General features: G+C 53.9%; 1 protein-coding gene across 1 annotated transcript; it reads left to right on the forward strand.

Moving 5' to 3' along the window:
* The first annotated feature begins 485 nt into the window (after positions 1 to 485).
* LOC114095827 (apolipoprotein L3-like) lies at positions 486 to 6757 on the forward strand. Its single transcript, XM_027939362.2, has 4 exons — positions 486 to 608; positions 1280 to 1355; positions 4083 to 4206; positions 5766 to 6757. Exons 2-4 carry the CDS (start codon positions 1322 to 1324, stop codon positions 6640 to 6642), a joined length of 1035 nt encoding a protein of 344 aa, XP_027795163.2. The 5' UTR covers positions 486 to 608; positions 1280 to 1321; the 3' UTR covers positions 6643 to 6757.
* Positions 6758 to 13387: the final 6630 nt, after the last annotated feature.

Below are 13387 nucleotides of genomic sequence, written 5' to 3' on the forward strand. Positions count from 1 at the left end.
TGGAAGGATCAGGTGGCTTCTGGGGTCCAGTCCTTCTCCCAGCCCTTTTGCCACCGATGGCTTTGTGGCCAAGCAGTGAACTTTGTCTCTTCTCTGAAATGTGCCCTGGCAGGAAGGGGCAGGGGACTCTCCCAGGGAGGAAGCTGGAGGGCTTCTCGGAGGAAGCGGTGTCAGGTTTGGGTTTTGAAGGATGAATGAGCAGGATATTTCCAGGTGGTAGAAGCAGGTGCTCTGGGCAGAAGAGCCCAGGTAAGCCGATGTCCTGAGGCCATGTGGCGAGACATTCAGCAGCAGCGATGCAGGAGGGATGCAGTAGCACCCGGGGCATGGGGAGACTGTGAAGGGGTGGGCAGCCATGCTGGGGGTGAGGAAGGGCGGGCAGGGCTGCCCTCAAAGCCGATCAGCGAGGAGGTGGGTGGGGCCGAGGGCGGAGGCTGGCTGGCAGCGGGTCCATGTTTGCTCAGGAGCAGCTCAAAGTTTGCAGCTTTCGGTTTCCCTTTCCAGGGCCCAGAGGATGTGTCACTACCCAGAGGCACACTCTGCGACTGCATCCCTACAGCGGAGGACAGCTGGGTCGGGTGGGAGCTCAGCCAGGGGAAGACTCCTTGGTAAGTCGGGGGTATGATGGCCCCGTTTCCTTGTCCTCCCCATAGCTCTGTAAGAGGAGGGTCATTGTGCCCATTTTACAGATGAGCTCCGGGCAGGTCGGGAATCAGTCCCAGGTCCAACAGTGAAGCAGAAGCAGAGCCTGCAGGGTCTGACACTCCCCTGTCCCCTTCTGCAGAAGAGAGGGTGGGGACCTGCTCAGATAGTTCATGAGGTTTCCTCGGGTGCAGCCCAGGCTCCATGGCCAGGTGACCCCAGAGGGAAGGTGATGTCAGCGGTGCCCCGTCTCTTTGGGAAATCTGGAGGTGTCCAGACGTGTGGAGGAGGGCAGGAGGGCCCTTTCCTTGGTAAGCACAGAAGTTCCCAGACCCGGCAATTGCCAGAAGGTTCCTTCTGTGCGTGGATTCTGTCGTCTCTCCAAGGCCGCCTCCTCGTCTTGTCTTATCCTGTCCTTAACAGGACAAGTGGCCTCTGCCTCGGCCAGGGAGCCAGGGCAGAGGGAGCTGGAGCAAAGTGACTTTCTTTAAATAGTAGCCGCAGAGCCCAGGAGGCAGAGAACACTCTCAGTCCACTTGGCCTCTGCTGCCACCCAAGCGGGAACCGTAGGAGGCGGGCCCCTTTGCCACAGATGGCTCATGTCCCACCCCACAATGTGCCTCCTCCTCCCCTTCAGCCTGGACGCCGCTCGGAGCTGTAAGGAAAACCTCTCAGAGACATGACCGACCGCGACCCCAGCAAGGCCTGCCCAGGTAGCCCGGCTTCCTCTTCTCTGGCTGGTTCTTGCTGAAGACCCAGAACTGGGGTGGCTCCTTTGACACGGAGTTGGCCTGCAGGGGAGTCAAGGAGGGAGCCCCAGGGACAAGTGGTGCCCCCACCGACCCGGGCCTGGGGGGGTCCCTGCCCTCTCCTCAGGAGGCTGGACACTCCACCCCACTCTCCCTCCACCCACCAGCTCAGGTGGGGCAGGGACACGGCTGGCAGGGAGGAGAGAAGGAGCATGGAGAGGGGTGGACAGGGGCCCAGGGTCCTGCCCTCTCCTCCCCTGCTGCTGGCTGACCTGGGCCTCACCCATGGGGGGCTGCGCCCTCCAGCTCTGGTTCTGCACCCAGCTCTGAATGGGTCAGCAGGAGGAGTCACTCAGAATGTCACCGAACTCGACCCCATCGTGACCCTGGCTACCTCCCATCTGTGTCACCCTGAGCTCCTCCCCTCCCCTCCCCTCCCCTGTATCAAGAGGACACTGTTTCCTTATTGTGAGGATGTGACATAAGTGCTACGTGGCCTGGGCCAGCACCTGCCACATAGTAGGTCCTCCCTGACTGTCCCTTCTCGCCCCTCCTCCTGGAACCTGACCATCCCAGGTGGGCCTGTGTTAGGGTACCTGCCCGGCACTAGACACCCCCGCGTGTCTAACCAGGGGGCTGCCTAGGGCAAGGGCTAACCCTGATAAAAGGAAAATCTGAAACTCAAACCAGAATAGAGCCACCGTCCACCCCCACCTCATGGGCTCTTCCCGAGCCTCGTTTTCTCAGAACTGTTTCCGTCCCCTTCCTCCATTCCCTTGCAGCCAAGTCAGAGCAAATGGTGCTTCAAGTAGAGCCCTCTGGGAGGGGAGGAGGGGAGGCTCCAAGGAGGCCTGAGGCCCCTGGGCCGGCCTGGGCTGCTGGTGTCACTGGGGAGCCCAGGACCGGGAGAAAGCACAAAGATCAAAGTGGAGGGGCCAGCCCCCCAGCTGGGCACCCTCCTGAAGAGTCCCCCCACTGCCAGTCCTGGGGGTCCTCGAAAAACAGAGGAATCCTCACTGCATGCTGGTTTCATTCAATAGTGAGTAACATTATTTTTAAATTTTAAAAAAGCCCAGAGTATTGTAGGGACAGACGAGGCAGGGCACCCAAGACAGCAGGAAACAGTTTTGTTTGGCTGCAGCCAGCTTCAGAGGGCACAGCTCTTGCTGTAATCAGTCAATCCTCTGAACCCCGAGTTCAGGGAGTTTCAGGGGAGTTTCAGCGTGTAAGGGGAGGGGCTCAGAAGCTCACAGTCTGCAGAAGTTCACATAAAAGCAGCTTTTTCTCTCTCTGTTCTGGGCTAGTTAACCCTTCGAGGACAACACCTGAGAAGGGGAGAGCTTCTTCTCCCCTCTCTTTCCTCCCCTGACCGCTGTCACCATGGAGCCCAGTTGTAACTTATCTTAAAAATGTAGACAGCTCTGTGAAGCCCAGCTCAAGGCCAGAGGCCTTGTTAAAGGATCTGTCTTTTTATTATCATATTTTACTTTTGCAAACACACTTCCACAAACTACCAGATAAATGTTTGTGAAAAAAAGTAAAGGGGCGTCCAGCTCCTGTGGTGCTGATCTCTTCCAGGCCCGTGGCCAAGTGAAATACAGCAACAGGAAAACAGAAAGTTTACCTCCATTGAGCTCTTTTGCAGAGACTCTTTTGCTGATAGTCCTAAAATCAGCCATGGTGAAGATGTCTGGAGAAGTTTAGTTAAGGTTTTCTGTGGGTGGGGGTGTCACTACAACAGATATACTATAGTGTAGAATGCAGAAATCACCAGATTTTTTTTTCCTCAGTACTGGGAATGGAACCCGGGGTGTCCTGCCACTGAGCTGCGTCCCCAGCCCTATTTTGTATTTTATTTAGAGATAGGGTCTCACTGAGTTGCTTAGCACCTTGCTTTTGCTGAGGCTGGCTTTGGACTCGCGATCCTCCTGCCTCAGCCTCCCTAGCTGCTGGGATAAAGGTGTGCACCACTGCTCTCGGCTGAAACTCTGTTTTGAAAATACCATGAACAGTATTTGACATGCAACAGGCATAGGGCAGCTGGAAGTTGTCACTGGAACATTCCACTGTCCAGCCAGAAAGGCTGTCCAGGGCCAAGAACACTTTGTCTCTCTGCAGAGCATCAGGGCACTTCCCTGAACTGTAGTCTTCTTGGGCTCCTATCACAGAATGCCCCAGGCTGAGCAGCTTAAGCCAAAGTCACTTACCTCTAACAGTTCTGGAGGCCAGAGGCCACGCTGCAGGTTTCTGGTGAGGCCTCTCTTCCTGGCTTGTGGAGGCTGCTTCTCACGGGTCCACAAGGCCTTTCCTTGACACAGGGCTGGAGGAAGATCTGGTGTCCTGTGCGCTTCTTCTAAGGACACCAAGCCCATCGATTAGGCCCACCCTTGTGAACAGTTCCATCTTAATTACTTCACTTCCTTAAAAGTCCTATCACCAAACACAGTCACTGGGAGTTAGGGCTTTAACTTATGAAGCTGGGGACACGGTTCAGTCTACAACGCCAGCGACTCCACAGATATACCCCATGGGGACCTGGGTGTAGCTCAGTGGTGCAGTGCTTGCCTTGCAGGTGCAAGGTCCTGTGTGTGATCCCAGCACTGCAAAAAAAAGTACCCCATGTGGCCGCAGCCAGGACGCTATTTCCGCTGTGGCCCACTGTCCCCTAACCGTGCTTTCTTCTCCCCATAGACGGCAAGAGCCTCACTGAGGATGCCATTGAGTATTTGCAGAGCGTGGTGAGCAGAGAGGACCTGGAGCTCCTGCTGACCGAAGAGGCCTGGGAGAGCCTCGTGGCTGGGGCTGATTTGTCCAGGTAGCTGCGGTCAGGAGCTTCCCCCTTCTCCCCCTGTCCTCTCCTGGCCCCAGCCTATCGGATGGTGCCACCACAATCAGGGAGGGTCTCCCCGCTCAGATCACCTACCCATGTGCCCAGTGTCTCCAGACACACGAGTGTGCTTCATCAATTTTCTAGACATTTCTTTTTTTTTTTTAAATACTTATTTTTTAGTTGTAGTTGGACACAATACCTTCATTCTATTTCTTTATTTTTATGTGATGCTGAGGATCGAACCCAGGGCCTCGCACGCATTAGGCGAGTGCTCTGCCGCTGAGCCACAACCCCAGCCCTTTTCCTAGGCATTTCTGAATCCAGTCTAGTTGACCACCAAGGCCTACAATCTCAAGTCCTGACCACATGCTGTCCTCCCCGAGGACCTGCAGTCTCCATCCTGGAGGTTTATGGCTTTAGCCTCCAGTTCCTCTGGAGATCAGAAATAGCACAGAAGCTCCCATCGGATGTCACATTGTTAAGTTAAGCATCCTTTAATGCTTGGAACCAAAAGTGTTTCAGATCCTGGATATTTTTCCGGGCCAGGGCGGGGGTGGGGTTACTGGGGATTGAGCTGAGCTCCATCCCCAGCCCAATTTTGTATTTTATTAGAGACAGGGTCTCACTGAGTTGCTTAGCATCTCGCTAAACTGCTGAGGCTGGCTTTGAACTCGTGATCCTCCTGCCTCCGCCTCCGGAGCCATTAGTGTTATGGGTGTGCACCACTGGGCCTGGCCCTGGATTTTTTTGTTTGTTTTTGGATTTTGAAATATTTACAGATATATAATTAGCTATCTTGGGAATGGGACCCAAGTCGAAATGTGAAAGTCAGTTTCTTCTCTATACCTTATGTATGCAGCCTGATGGTGATTTTATTTAATATTTTTAGCAATGCCTGCGTTTTGACTGTGACCCATCCCATGAGGTCAGGTGATCAACTTTCCACTTGTATCATCATGAGAGTGCTCAAAAGGTTGCAGATTTTGGAGCATTTCAGGTTTAGATTATTGGATCAGGGATGCTCACCTGTATGGTCTTGAGGCCAGAGAGTCCAGGCAAACAAAGACATTCCTAGCAGGAGGACATTCCAAGGGCCAACAGATCACTTCCCCATAGCTGAGGACAAAGGGAAGCCTTCTCTGGAGCAAGCTGAGTCTTCCCTACACACTAGCATTCTCTGAATTAAAGGGTCTTGTTTGTTTATTTCCCAGTTCTCTTTGTTCAGACACAGAGCACCTGCTCTACAAATAGTTTGGTAGTGACGCCATTGACCTTGAGTGAGAAGGTGCTTTTTCAAATGCCTACCACTGAAGAGCATCTTAAGATGACTTTCACACATGCACCACCTTATTAAGGACCACAAAGTATCTATGATGTTCCAAACATGTTTAGCATTGGAAGAAAAATGCTGAACATCAGGAAAATTCGTTTTCACTTGGTTTATAGTAAAGGCTCTGAGGCTCATGCAGGACAGACACAGCTTACTGAGCCCATTGACAGGCAAGCCAACTGCCTCTCTTAGTCACTGACCTTGACTCTTCCAGGGAGGAAGCAGATGCGCTGTACAAGGCTCTGAATAAGCTTAGAGGAGACATGGCCCTGGAGGACAAGGACATGCTCCAAACCCACATGCAGGACAGGGAGAGGTTCCTGCAAGAGTTTCCGCAGGTGAAAGCAGAGCTGGAGGAGCGCATAGAGAAGCTCCGCGCCCTGGCAGACAGGGTTGACAAGGTGCACAAGGACTGCACCATCTCCCACGTGGTGGCCAACTCCACCGGTGCCACCTCTGGAGTCCTCACCATCCTTGGCCTGGCCCTGGCACCTGTGACGGCAGGAGTCAGTCTGGCCCTCTCGGCCACTGGGGTGGCGCTGGGAATAGCCGCTGCTGTGACAACCGTCTCCACTAGCATCGTCGAGCATTCAAGCACTGTGTCCGCCACAGAAGAAGCCAGCAGCCTTGTGTCAAAGAACGCGAGCAACGCGAAGGCCGTTGCCCAGATCGTGGGCCACAATGCACCCAAGGCCATTTCCTTGACCAAGAACTTCATCCAAGTACTGGGCGACATTGGGAAGCACATCCGGGCCATCAAGCTGGCCAAAGCCAACCCCCGCTTAGTATCCAGTGCCCGGCGCCTCATGACGACCGGGAGAATCTCAATCCGAAGTGGCAAGCAGGTACAGAGAGCCTTTGGAGGCACTGCTCTGGCCATGACCAAAGGGGCCCGGATCATGGGTGCAGCCACCGCAGGCATCTTCCTTCTGATGGACGTGATCGACCTCGTGCAAGAGTCGAAGCATTTGCATGAGGGGGCAAAGGCAGAGTCGGCTCAAGAGCTGAGGCAGAAGGCTCAGGAGCTGGAGGAGAAGCTGCAAGAACTCATCCAGACCCACGAGAGGCTGCAGTTGGACCCGTCGCCATGACACCTCTCCTCAAGCAGCACGGAGGTCAGGGGACACGTGCTGGACAGAGGAATGCCTGCCTGGGGGCGTTTTATTATATGGGAGAGAGAGAGAGAAATAAAGTCTTTGAAACTGAGTGTCAAGGCGTTTGGCATTCCTGTGGCTGAGCACAGCAAGACAGAGGTTAATGCTGACAGCAAGTGGGTCAATAAGAAGGCAGGAACCCAGAGTCTGAAATAAGGGACAAGAGGGGACACGAATGTGCAGGGAACAGGAAGAGTTTATCTTGGACTAAAGAATACATGGGAAGCCAGGTGTGGTGACACACACCTATAGCCCCAGCTGCTCGGGAGGCTGAGTGGGAGGATGGCTTGAGCCAGGAGGACGAGGCCAGCCTGGGCAGCAGGGTGAGATTCCATCTCAAAAGAGAAAGAATAAGTGCGGGGGTTGTGAACAGAGAGGAGGTGGGCAGCAACAGGCAGGGAGACACCAGGAAAGCAGTTGGCCGCAGCAGGGAAGGGACAGCAGCTCCCACACCGCCCCTCCCAGAGCCCCACATCCAGCAACAGGCTTTCCCTGGTGGACTCTGGCCTCGTCTTTCCAGGATCTATTCACCCTTGGTTTATCTCAGGAAGGCAGGGACTTTTTTTTTTTTTTTTTGGTGGGGGTGTGTCCTGGGGATTGAACTCAGGGGCCCTCAACCACAGAGCCACATCCCAGCCCTATTTTGTATTTTATTTAGACACAAGGTCTCACTGAGTGGCTTAGGGCCTTGCCATTGCTGAGACTGGCTTTGAACTTGCGATCCTCCTGCCTCAGCCTCCCGAGCCACTGGGATGACAAGCATGTGCCACCACACCCAGCAGGCAGGGACTTCTTGATAGTGACAGTAGTGATGGTGGTGATGGTGGTGGTGGTGGTGGTGGTGGTGTTGACAGCAGAGTGGGTGAAGTGCAGGTGGCCAGGCTTCACTGGGGCCAGGGTGCGCTGAGGGACCAGGGAACGTCCAAGGAACCTCCAAACGCAGTATTGTCATATGGTTGATCTGGGGGTGGGGGGTGAGTGAGACCAGATTCGAGGAGTGGGTTAAGGAATCTTGTAGTGTGTCGCGATCAGCCAGCTTGGGGTCAAGAGACAGCCTCCCTGAGCCTCCATTTCCTCATTACTTTGGGAAGGAGGTGCTGGGCAAGAGGACATCCCAGATCCATCTGGCTCTTTCCAGTTCGTGTTCTGTATTCTGTGGTTCAATAAATATTATATGATTGATCCAGGAAAATTGATGTAAAAGAACTGATGGCCATAGGTCAAAGGTGCCCTGGCCAAAGGAAGAGTCAGAAGATCCGGGATTACAGAGGGTAATCTTTTGGGGGGTTTTCTGGACAGAAGTGTGGTCAAGGGTAGCAGAAAGACCAGTGGATCCCCGCCACCTGGGTCAGAGGGAAGGGGCTTATGTATATAGTGGTCAGGATGCAAGTGGCTTCATCCAAGCCAGAACGTACCTGGTTTTATCTCAAGCCAATGTCGAAGACATCAGGTACATTCCCAGCACTGATGGAATCTGGTAGTAAATCCTACAAACCGCTCTAATGGTTTATCTACAGTGTGCCAGGAAACTGTGCAGGGGAGACAGCCACGTTTACTCCAGGGAAATCGTAGCAATTATAACTCAAGTTGGCCATCAAGTCGGCCTGGGCCCGCACCCTGATGTGCTGAACCTTTGTGGGTGGACTCGTTGGCTCACCTGGGCTCTGTGTGCCTGACTTCCTGTTGCAGGCCCCAAATGGCGATAGTCAAGACTCCCTTGCTGTGGCTTCCAGCGAGTTATTTTTAGTCTGCAACCATGCTTGCGAGCTTGCGCTCTCTTATGTGACCTGTTGCCCGTGTGCCTTCTCTGTTTGCGCTGCACATAAAAAAGGCCTATGGAAGCCGGGCGCAGTGGCCCACGCCTGTAATCCCAGCGGCTGGGGAGGCTGAGGCAGGAGGATCTAGAGTTCAAAGCCAGCCTCAGCAATGGTGAGGCGCTAAGCGACTCAGGGAGATGTTGTCTCTAAATAAAGTACACAATAGGGCTGGGAGTGTGGCTCAGTGGTGGAGTGCCCTGAGTTCAATCCCTGGTGCTCCCCCCCAAAAAAAGACCTATGGAAGGACTCATGGACTAAATGCTGGAGCTGGAACTGGACAGTGAGGGCTGCTGTCGTCTCTGAATAAAGAATATCTGCTATCCCAACTGCACTCACGTCTTTCTTCACTACCGGGATCCCGGATCTGTTTCCCAGGGTCTGAGCCTCCATCCAGAGGCTTCCCTTCCCCATGAGCCTTCTCCCAGGGCCTCAGGGAACAGGTCCTCTATGGCCTCACTCACTGGCTCCTACTATCCTGCAGGCCCTGCTGGGTCACCTGGGGGAAGGAAGCTCAGGCGTGTCTGACTCAGGCTGAGCGTAGGTGCTCCCTCCATCCCGCCTCTGGGCCCTGGATTGACATGCAGCACACGAGGTCGATCAGTTCAGAGGGGGCTGCGTGCAGGTGTGCAAGAGGGTCAGAGGTCGAGGGACAGAGATAACTAGACAGCAGACGTCCTCATCCGAGATGTCCTCATGATTCACCCAGACCCCTGCAACAGCTTCCAGAATGGTGTTTCTTATGGCAGTGCCCCAGGCCCTGCCCATCCTCCACACTTGAGTCTATGGATTTGATTAAAAGCACCTGCGTCCAAGTCTTCCGTGGCTTCTCATCACTCAGCACAAAAGACCCCAAACTTCGGGCTGCTTAGAGTAAGTAGCCTGTTGTGGCCTGGGGTCCCCCGAAGCAGAGCCGGAGCCAAGGCTCATGCACAGGGGGCTATTTAGGAACTGGTCCTGGGAGCAGGACGAGGGACCAGGAGGAGCCGAGCACAGAAGGAGGGAAGAGAAGACGGTCATCTGCTCACCCACCGGGTGACTAAACCTGCCAGGACCTTGTGAGGAGCCTGAAAGGACTGTCCTCGACATCCTCCTCCCAGGAAGGAGGGAGGGAAACTCCTGTCCCCCGTGGGCTTGCCCCCAGGGGCATCTGTATTTCCACAGAAAGCCTGTGAGGGCCATCCCCGAGGCCAGAGCAGGAGCCAGAGACAGAGGGTGGCAAACATCTGGTCACTCCCAAGGGCATCCAGTGCCTAGCAAGTCCTTTTGTGTGTACGTTCCCTCTCACCCTCTGTTACGGTTCAACTGTGAGGTGTCCCCCAAAAGCTCTCATGTGAGACAATGCGAGAAGGGACAGAGGAGAAATGATTGGTGGTGACAGCCTTAACCCAATAAGTGAGCTGGGGTTTAACTGAGTGGTCACTGGAGGCAGGTGGGTGTGGCTGGAGGAGGTGGGTCACTGGGGGCGTGGCTTTGGGGTGTAGATTTGTATCTGGAGAGTGGGGTCTCTCCGCTTCCTGATCCTCAGTGAGCAGCTGCCCTCTGCCACACTCTCCCCATAATGCTCAGCCTCACCTCCCGCCCCGAGGAACGGAGCAGGCTGTGGGGGGCCACTCTGAATGATTCGCCCCTTCCATGCTGGATCGAGAGGCTCTGACCGGTCACTAGGTTTCCTAGGCACCTGGACTTTGTCCCCGTCCAGGAAAGCAAGTCTTCAGACGTAGGCGTGTCACCATGGGGTGGAGGGAGCTAAGCTCACCTGTTCCTTCGTAATCCTACCCCTTTGCCCTGTTTGGCATAGAATGTTCCATGGAAATGCCCTTTGTGTGTCCCCTTATCTTGCTCTGCCTTTGGGTGTGGCCTCCCTAGATGTCAGTCGCCTGCTGTCAGCAGACATCAGAAGCTAGACTCAGCCCCCTGAAACCTGACCCCTTGCTTCATTTGAATGGCTTCTCCTCATAAAAGGGGTCAGCACCTGCTCTCTCTCTCTCTTTCTCTCTTTCTGCAGACCCCTAAGGTCAGAGGAGCCGTCACCGTCACAGGACCCCAAAGAAAAAGGTAACTCTGTCTCTTGTGTGATTATTTCATCCAGCCCAGTTCCCCTGGAGTGACCCTGAGTGTTTTTGTCTCGTGGAATGTGACAGCCGGCTGTCTGTGGGCTGAGACCTCTGAAACCGAGAGCCCCAAATAACCTTTTCCTCCTCAACCACTGTTCTGGTCACGTCTTTTAGTCACAGCAGCAAAAAAGCTGACTAAAACACCCTCCATCCGCCAGCCACAGCCACCCACATCACCTGCCCTGGTGTCTCGCTGTCAGTTCTTAGAAGACTGTCACTCCTTCACAGATTTCCCCTGGGCCTTGTGTCAGGCGCTGAGTCACGGAGGAGTTTCTCAGTAACCCACCCACCCCTCCCCCCAGCCCTGAGAGTCGGAATTCCGCCGTGGTAACTGGGAACTTGGTTCAGCTCCACCGTGATGTGATGCTCGTGTTAGTTGGGCTGTGAGGTGTCCCCCAAAATCTCACGTGAGACAATGCAGGAAGGGTCAGAGGAGAAATGATTGGCGGTGAGAGCCTTAAACCAATCAGTGAGTCACTCCCCTGATGGGGATTAACTGAGTGGTCACTGGTGGCATTTCGAGCCACAGAAGTAGAGCCCCCCGACGGACCCAAACCAAAAAGAGCATCTTTTGAAAGGGAGCTGGGGTGACTCAGAGGAGGGAGACAGAATGAGATCTACACAAGACAGGAACCGGGGCGGCCTACACCAGAAACTTGTGGTCAGCCCTTGTGCTCCGCCGGTCACTGGTGAGTCCTGCTTCCCCACGTGTTGAAGGTTGAACATTGGAGAAGCAGCCGCGGCGAGCATATGAAGCAGGTTTATTTAAAGGGGTCACATAGACTTCTCGCAGGAGGGAGAAGGGGCCACAGCTGGTGTCCTGGTATCCCAAGGAGCGAGGTGCTCTGCCCTTTTTATGTGTCCTAGGATTCCTTTGTTCTCCTGCTTGTCCCCCTTATCTTTCTCCTTCTTGCGGACATGACGAGGCCCAGGACATGACTAGGCCCAGGAAATGCTCGGTGGGATGGCCAACAGGTGGGCTGAAGGGGGAAGGGCAGGAGGGAGCCGCCAAAGACACACTAACAACCTCATGGCTCCCTGTAGGGAGGGGCAATTCCTGGGACAGGTTACCTTGGCAATAGGTTGGAGCAGGGGCAGGTTCTTGATAAGATCCCTCAGGGGACAGTCTCCAACTTCCCAGACTCACTCAAAATTGGCCTCCTTGACCTGACCTGACTCGATTTACCCATCTACCTGGCTGCCTGTCAAATTCTGGCTTCACTTGGAGGGTTGCATCAGATGGCTTTGTTCCAAACATCTTGATTTCAAATTCTCAGGAAACAGAATAGCTTGGGTCAGGTGACTACTCTTGGGCCAATCAGGTCAGGGGATCAAGAAGGGAGCACCCACATTTGACTATACATAGTTAAGCTTGGCTCTCAGACATCTATCAGCGTCCCTCTCATAGGACCAAGGTTGGCTCTCCTCCCCTCCACGGACCCCACACTCCCAAGTGCAACAGCAAACACACTTGCCCCTTCTCCAGTTTAGATGCACCCACGTCAGTTCCCTCTTCTATACCTTGAAATTTTGTCACGAGCGCAGGAACTCAGCATGTCTCTTGCTCCCCCAGGAGCTCCTATCTTTTGGGGGGAGGCCAGCAGGGATTGAGTTCAGGGGTACTCAACCACTAGGCCACATCCCCAGTCCTATTTTGTGTTTATTTAGAGACAGGGTCTCACTGAGTTGCTGAGTGCCTCACTTTTGCTGAGGCTGGCTTTGAACTCGCAATCCTCCTGCCTCAGCCTCCTGAGCCTGGAATTACAGACATGCACAATGTACCTGGCTAGTAGCTCCTATCTTAATATTTGTGTGTGTGTACGTGTGTGTGTGTGTGTAGGAAACAGTAGAGGCTACAACTGCCACGTGCCATTGCTACCACTGCTAAGGATCCTTTCCCTGGTCATTCCACGGAGCATTCCTCTTAATCACAGACAAATTCATTCCCAGGGGGCCTGAGCCTCTTGAAGGCCTTGCCTTAGTAAGATTCTAGAATTTTCTATGAACTTTTACTACTTGTTAAACTAGTACAGGAAGGAATCTTAAGGGATCCCTGGAGTCCTATAAATTCTCCTTCTGCACTATTGTGTAGCAACATGAATCTCTTGATGATCAAGATTGATTAGCAAACGCAACAATAAGTGACCTTATTGTTATTTCCCATCAAGTAGCCTGAAGAGCAGATATCGTCAGTTCAGAAACTATTTTGCTGGCCCTGAGGAAGGTATCTAGTCCTGCAGATCTCAGAATTATGGGTAGCGAAAATAAAATATCTGAGAGTGGCTCATTATGTGCAGTCACAGAGCTACTGCCCACGTCTTAACTCCTTGACACTCAGATTCATCAGTTGTGGCAATGGGAGAAAAGGTACCAAATCCAGGAACAGATTCAGAGCACAGAGCATCCTCCAAGACAGCTCCTATTCTCAAGGTGTCTTCTCCCAGCTGACATGGGGCTGAGGCCCTGTTTTGGTCACAGCTTTTGCATTGCTGTGACCAAAACTCCCGAAAAGAACAACTTAGGGGAGAAGAACAACTTAAGGGCTCATGGTTGCAGAGGTCTCTGTCCACAGATGACTGACTTCATTGCCGGAGTGAGGCAGAACACCGTGGTGGAAAGGCCCAGCAGGGAAAGCTGCTCTGTTCAGGGCAGGGTCAGGAAGAGAGGGAGGGGACGAGGCCAGAGGAAGCACAACCCCCAGTGACCACCTCCTCCCTGCCCCTCCTGCCCGCAGTTACCACCCAGTCAGTC

This window comes from Marmota flaviventris, chromosome 3 (genome assembly GCF_047511675.1).
Source record: "Marmota flaviventris isolate mMarFla1 chromosome 3, mMarFla1.hap1, whole genome shotgun sequence".
Classification (NCBI taxonomy): Eukaryota; Metazoa; Chordata; class Mammalia; order Rodentia; family Sciuridae; genus Marmota; species Marmota flaviventris.

Bases quoted from the DNA above. Each gene is read 5' to 3' on its own strand.
- LOC114095827 (XM_027939362.2), top strand. From the start codon at position 1,322: ATGACCGACCGCGACCCCAGCAAGGCCTGCCCAG. The intron at 1,356-4,082 runs GTAGCCCGGCTT...TTCTCCCCATAG, and splicing joins CCCCAGCAAGGCCTGCCCAG to ACGGCAAGAGCCTCACTGAG. The intron at 4,207-5,765 runs GTAGCTGCGGTC...TGACTCTTCCAG, and splicing joins GCTGGGGCTGATTTGTCCAG to GGAGGAAGCAGATGCGCTGT.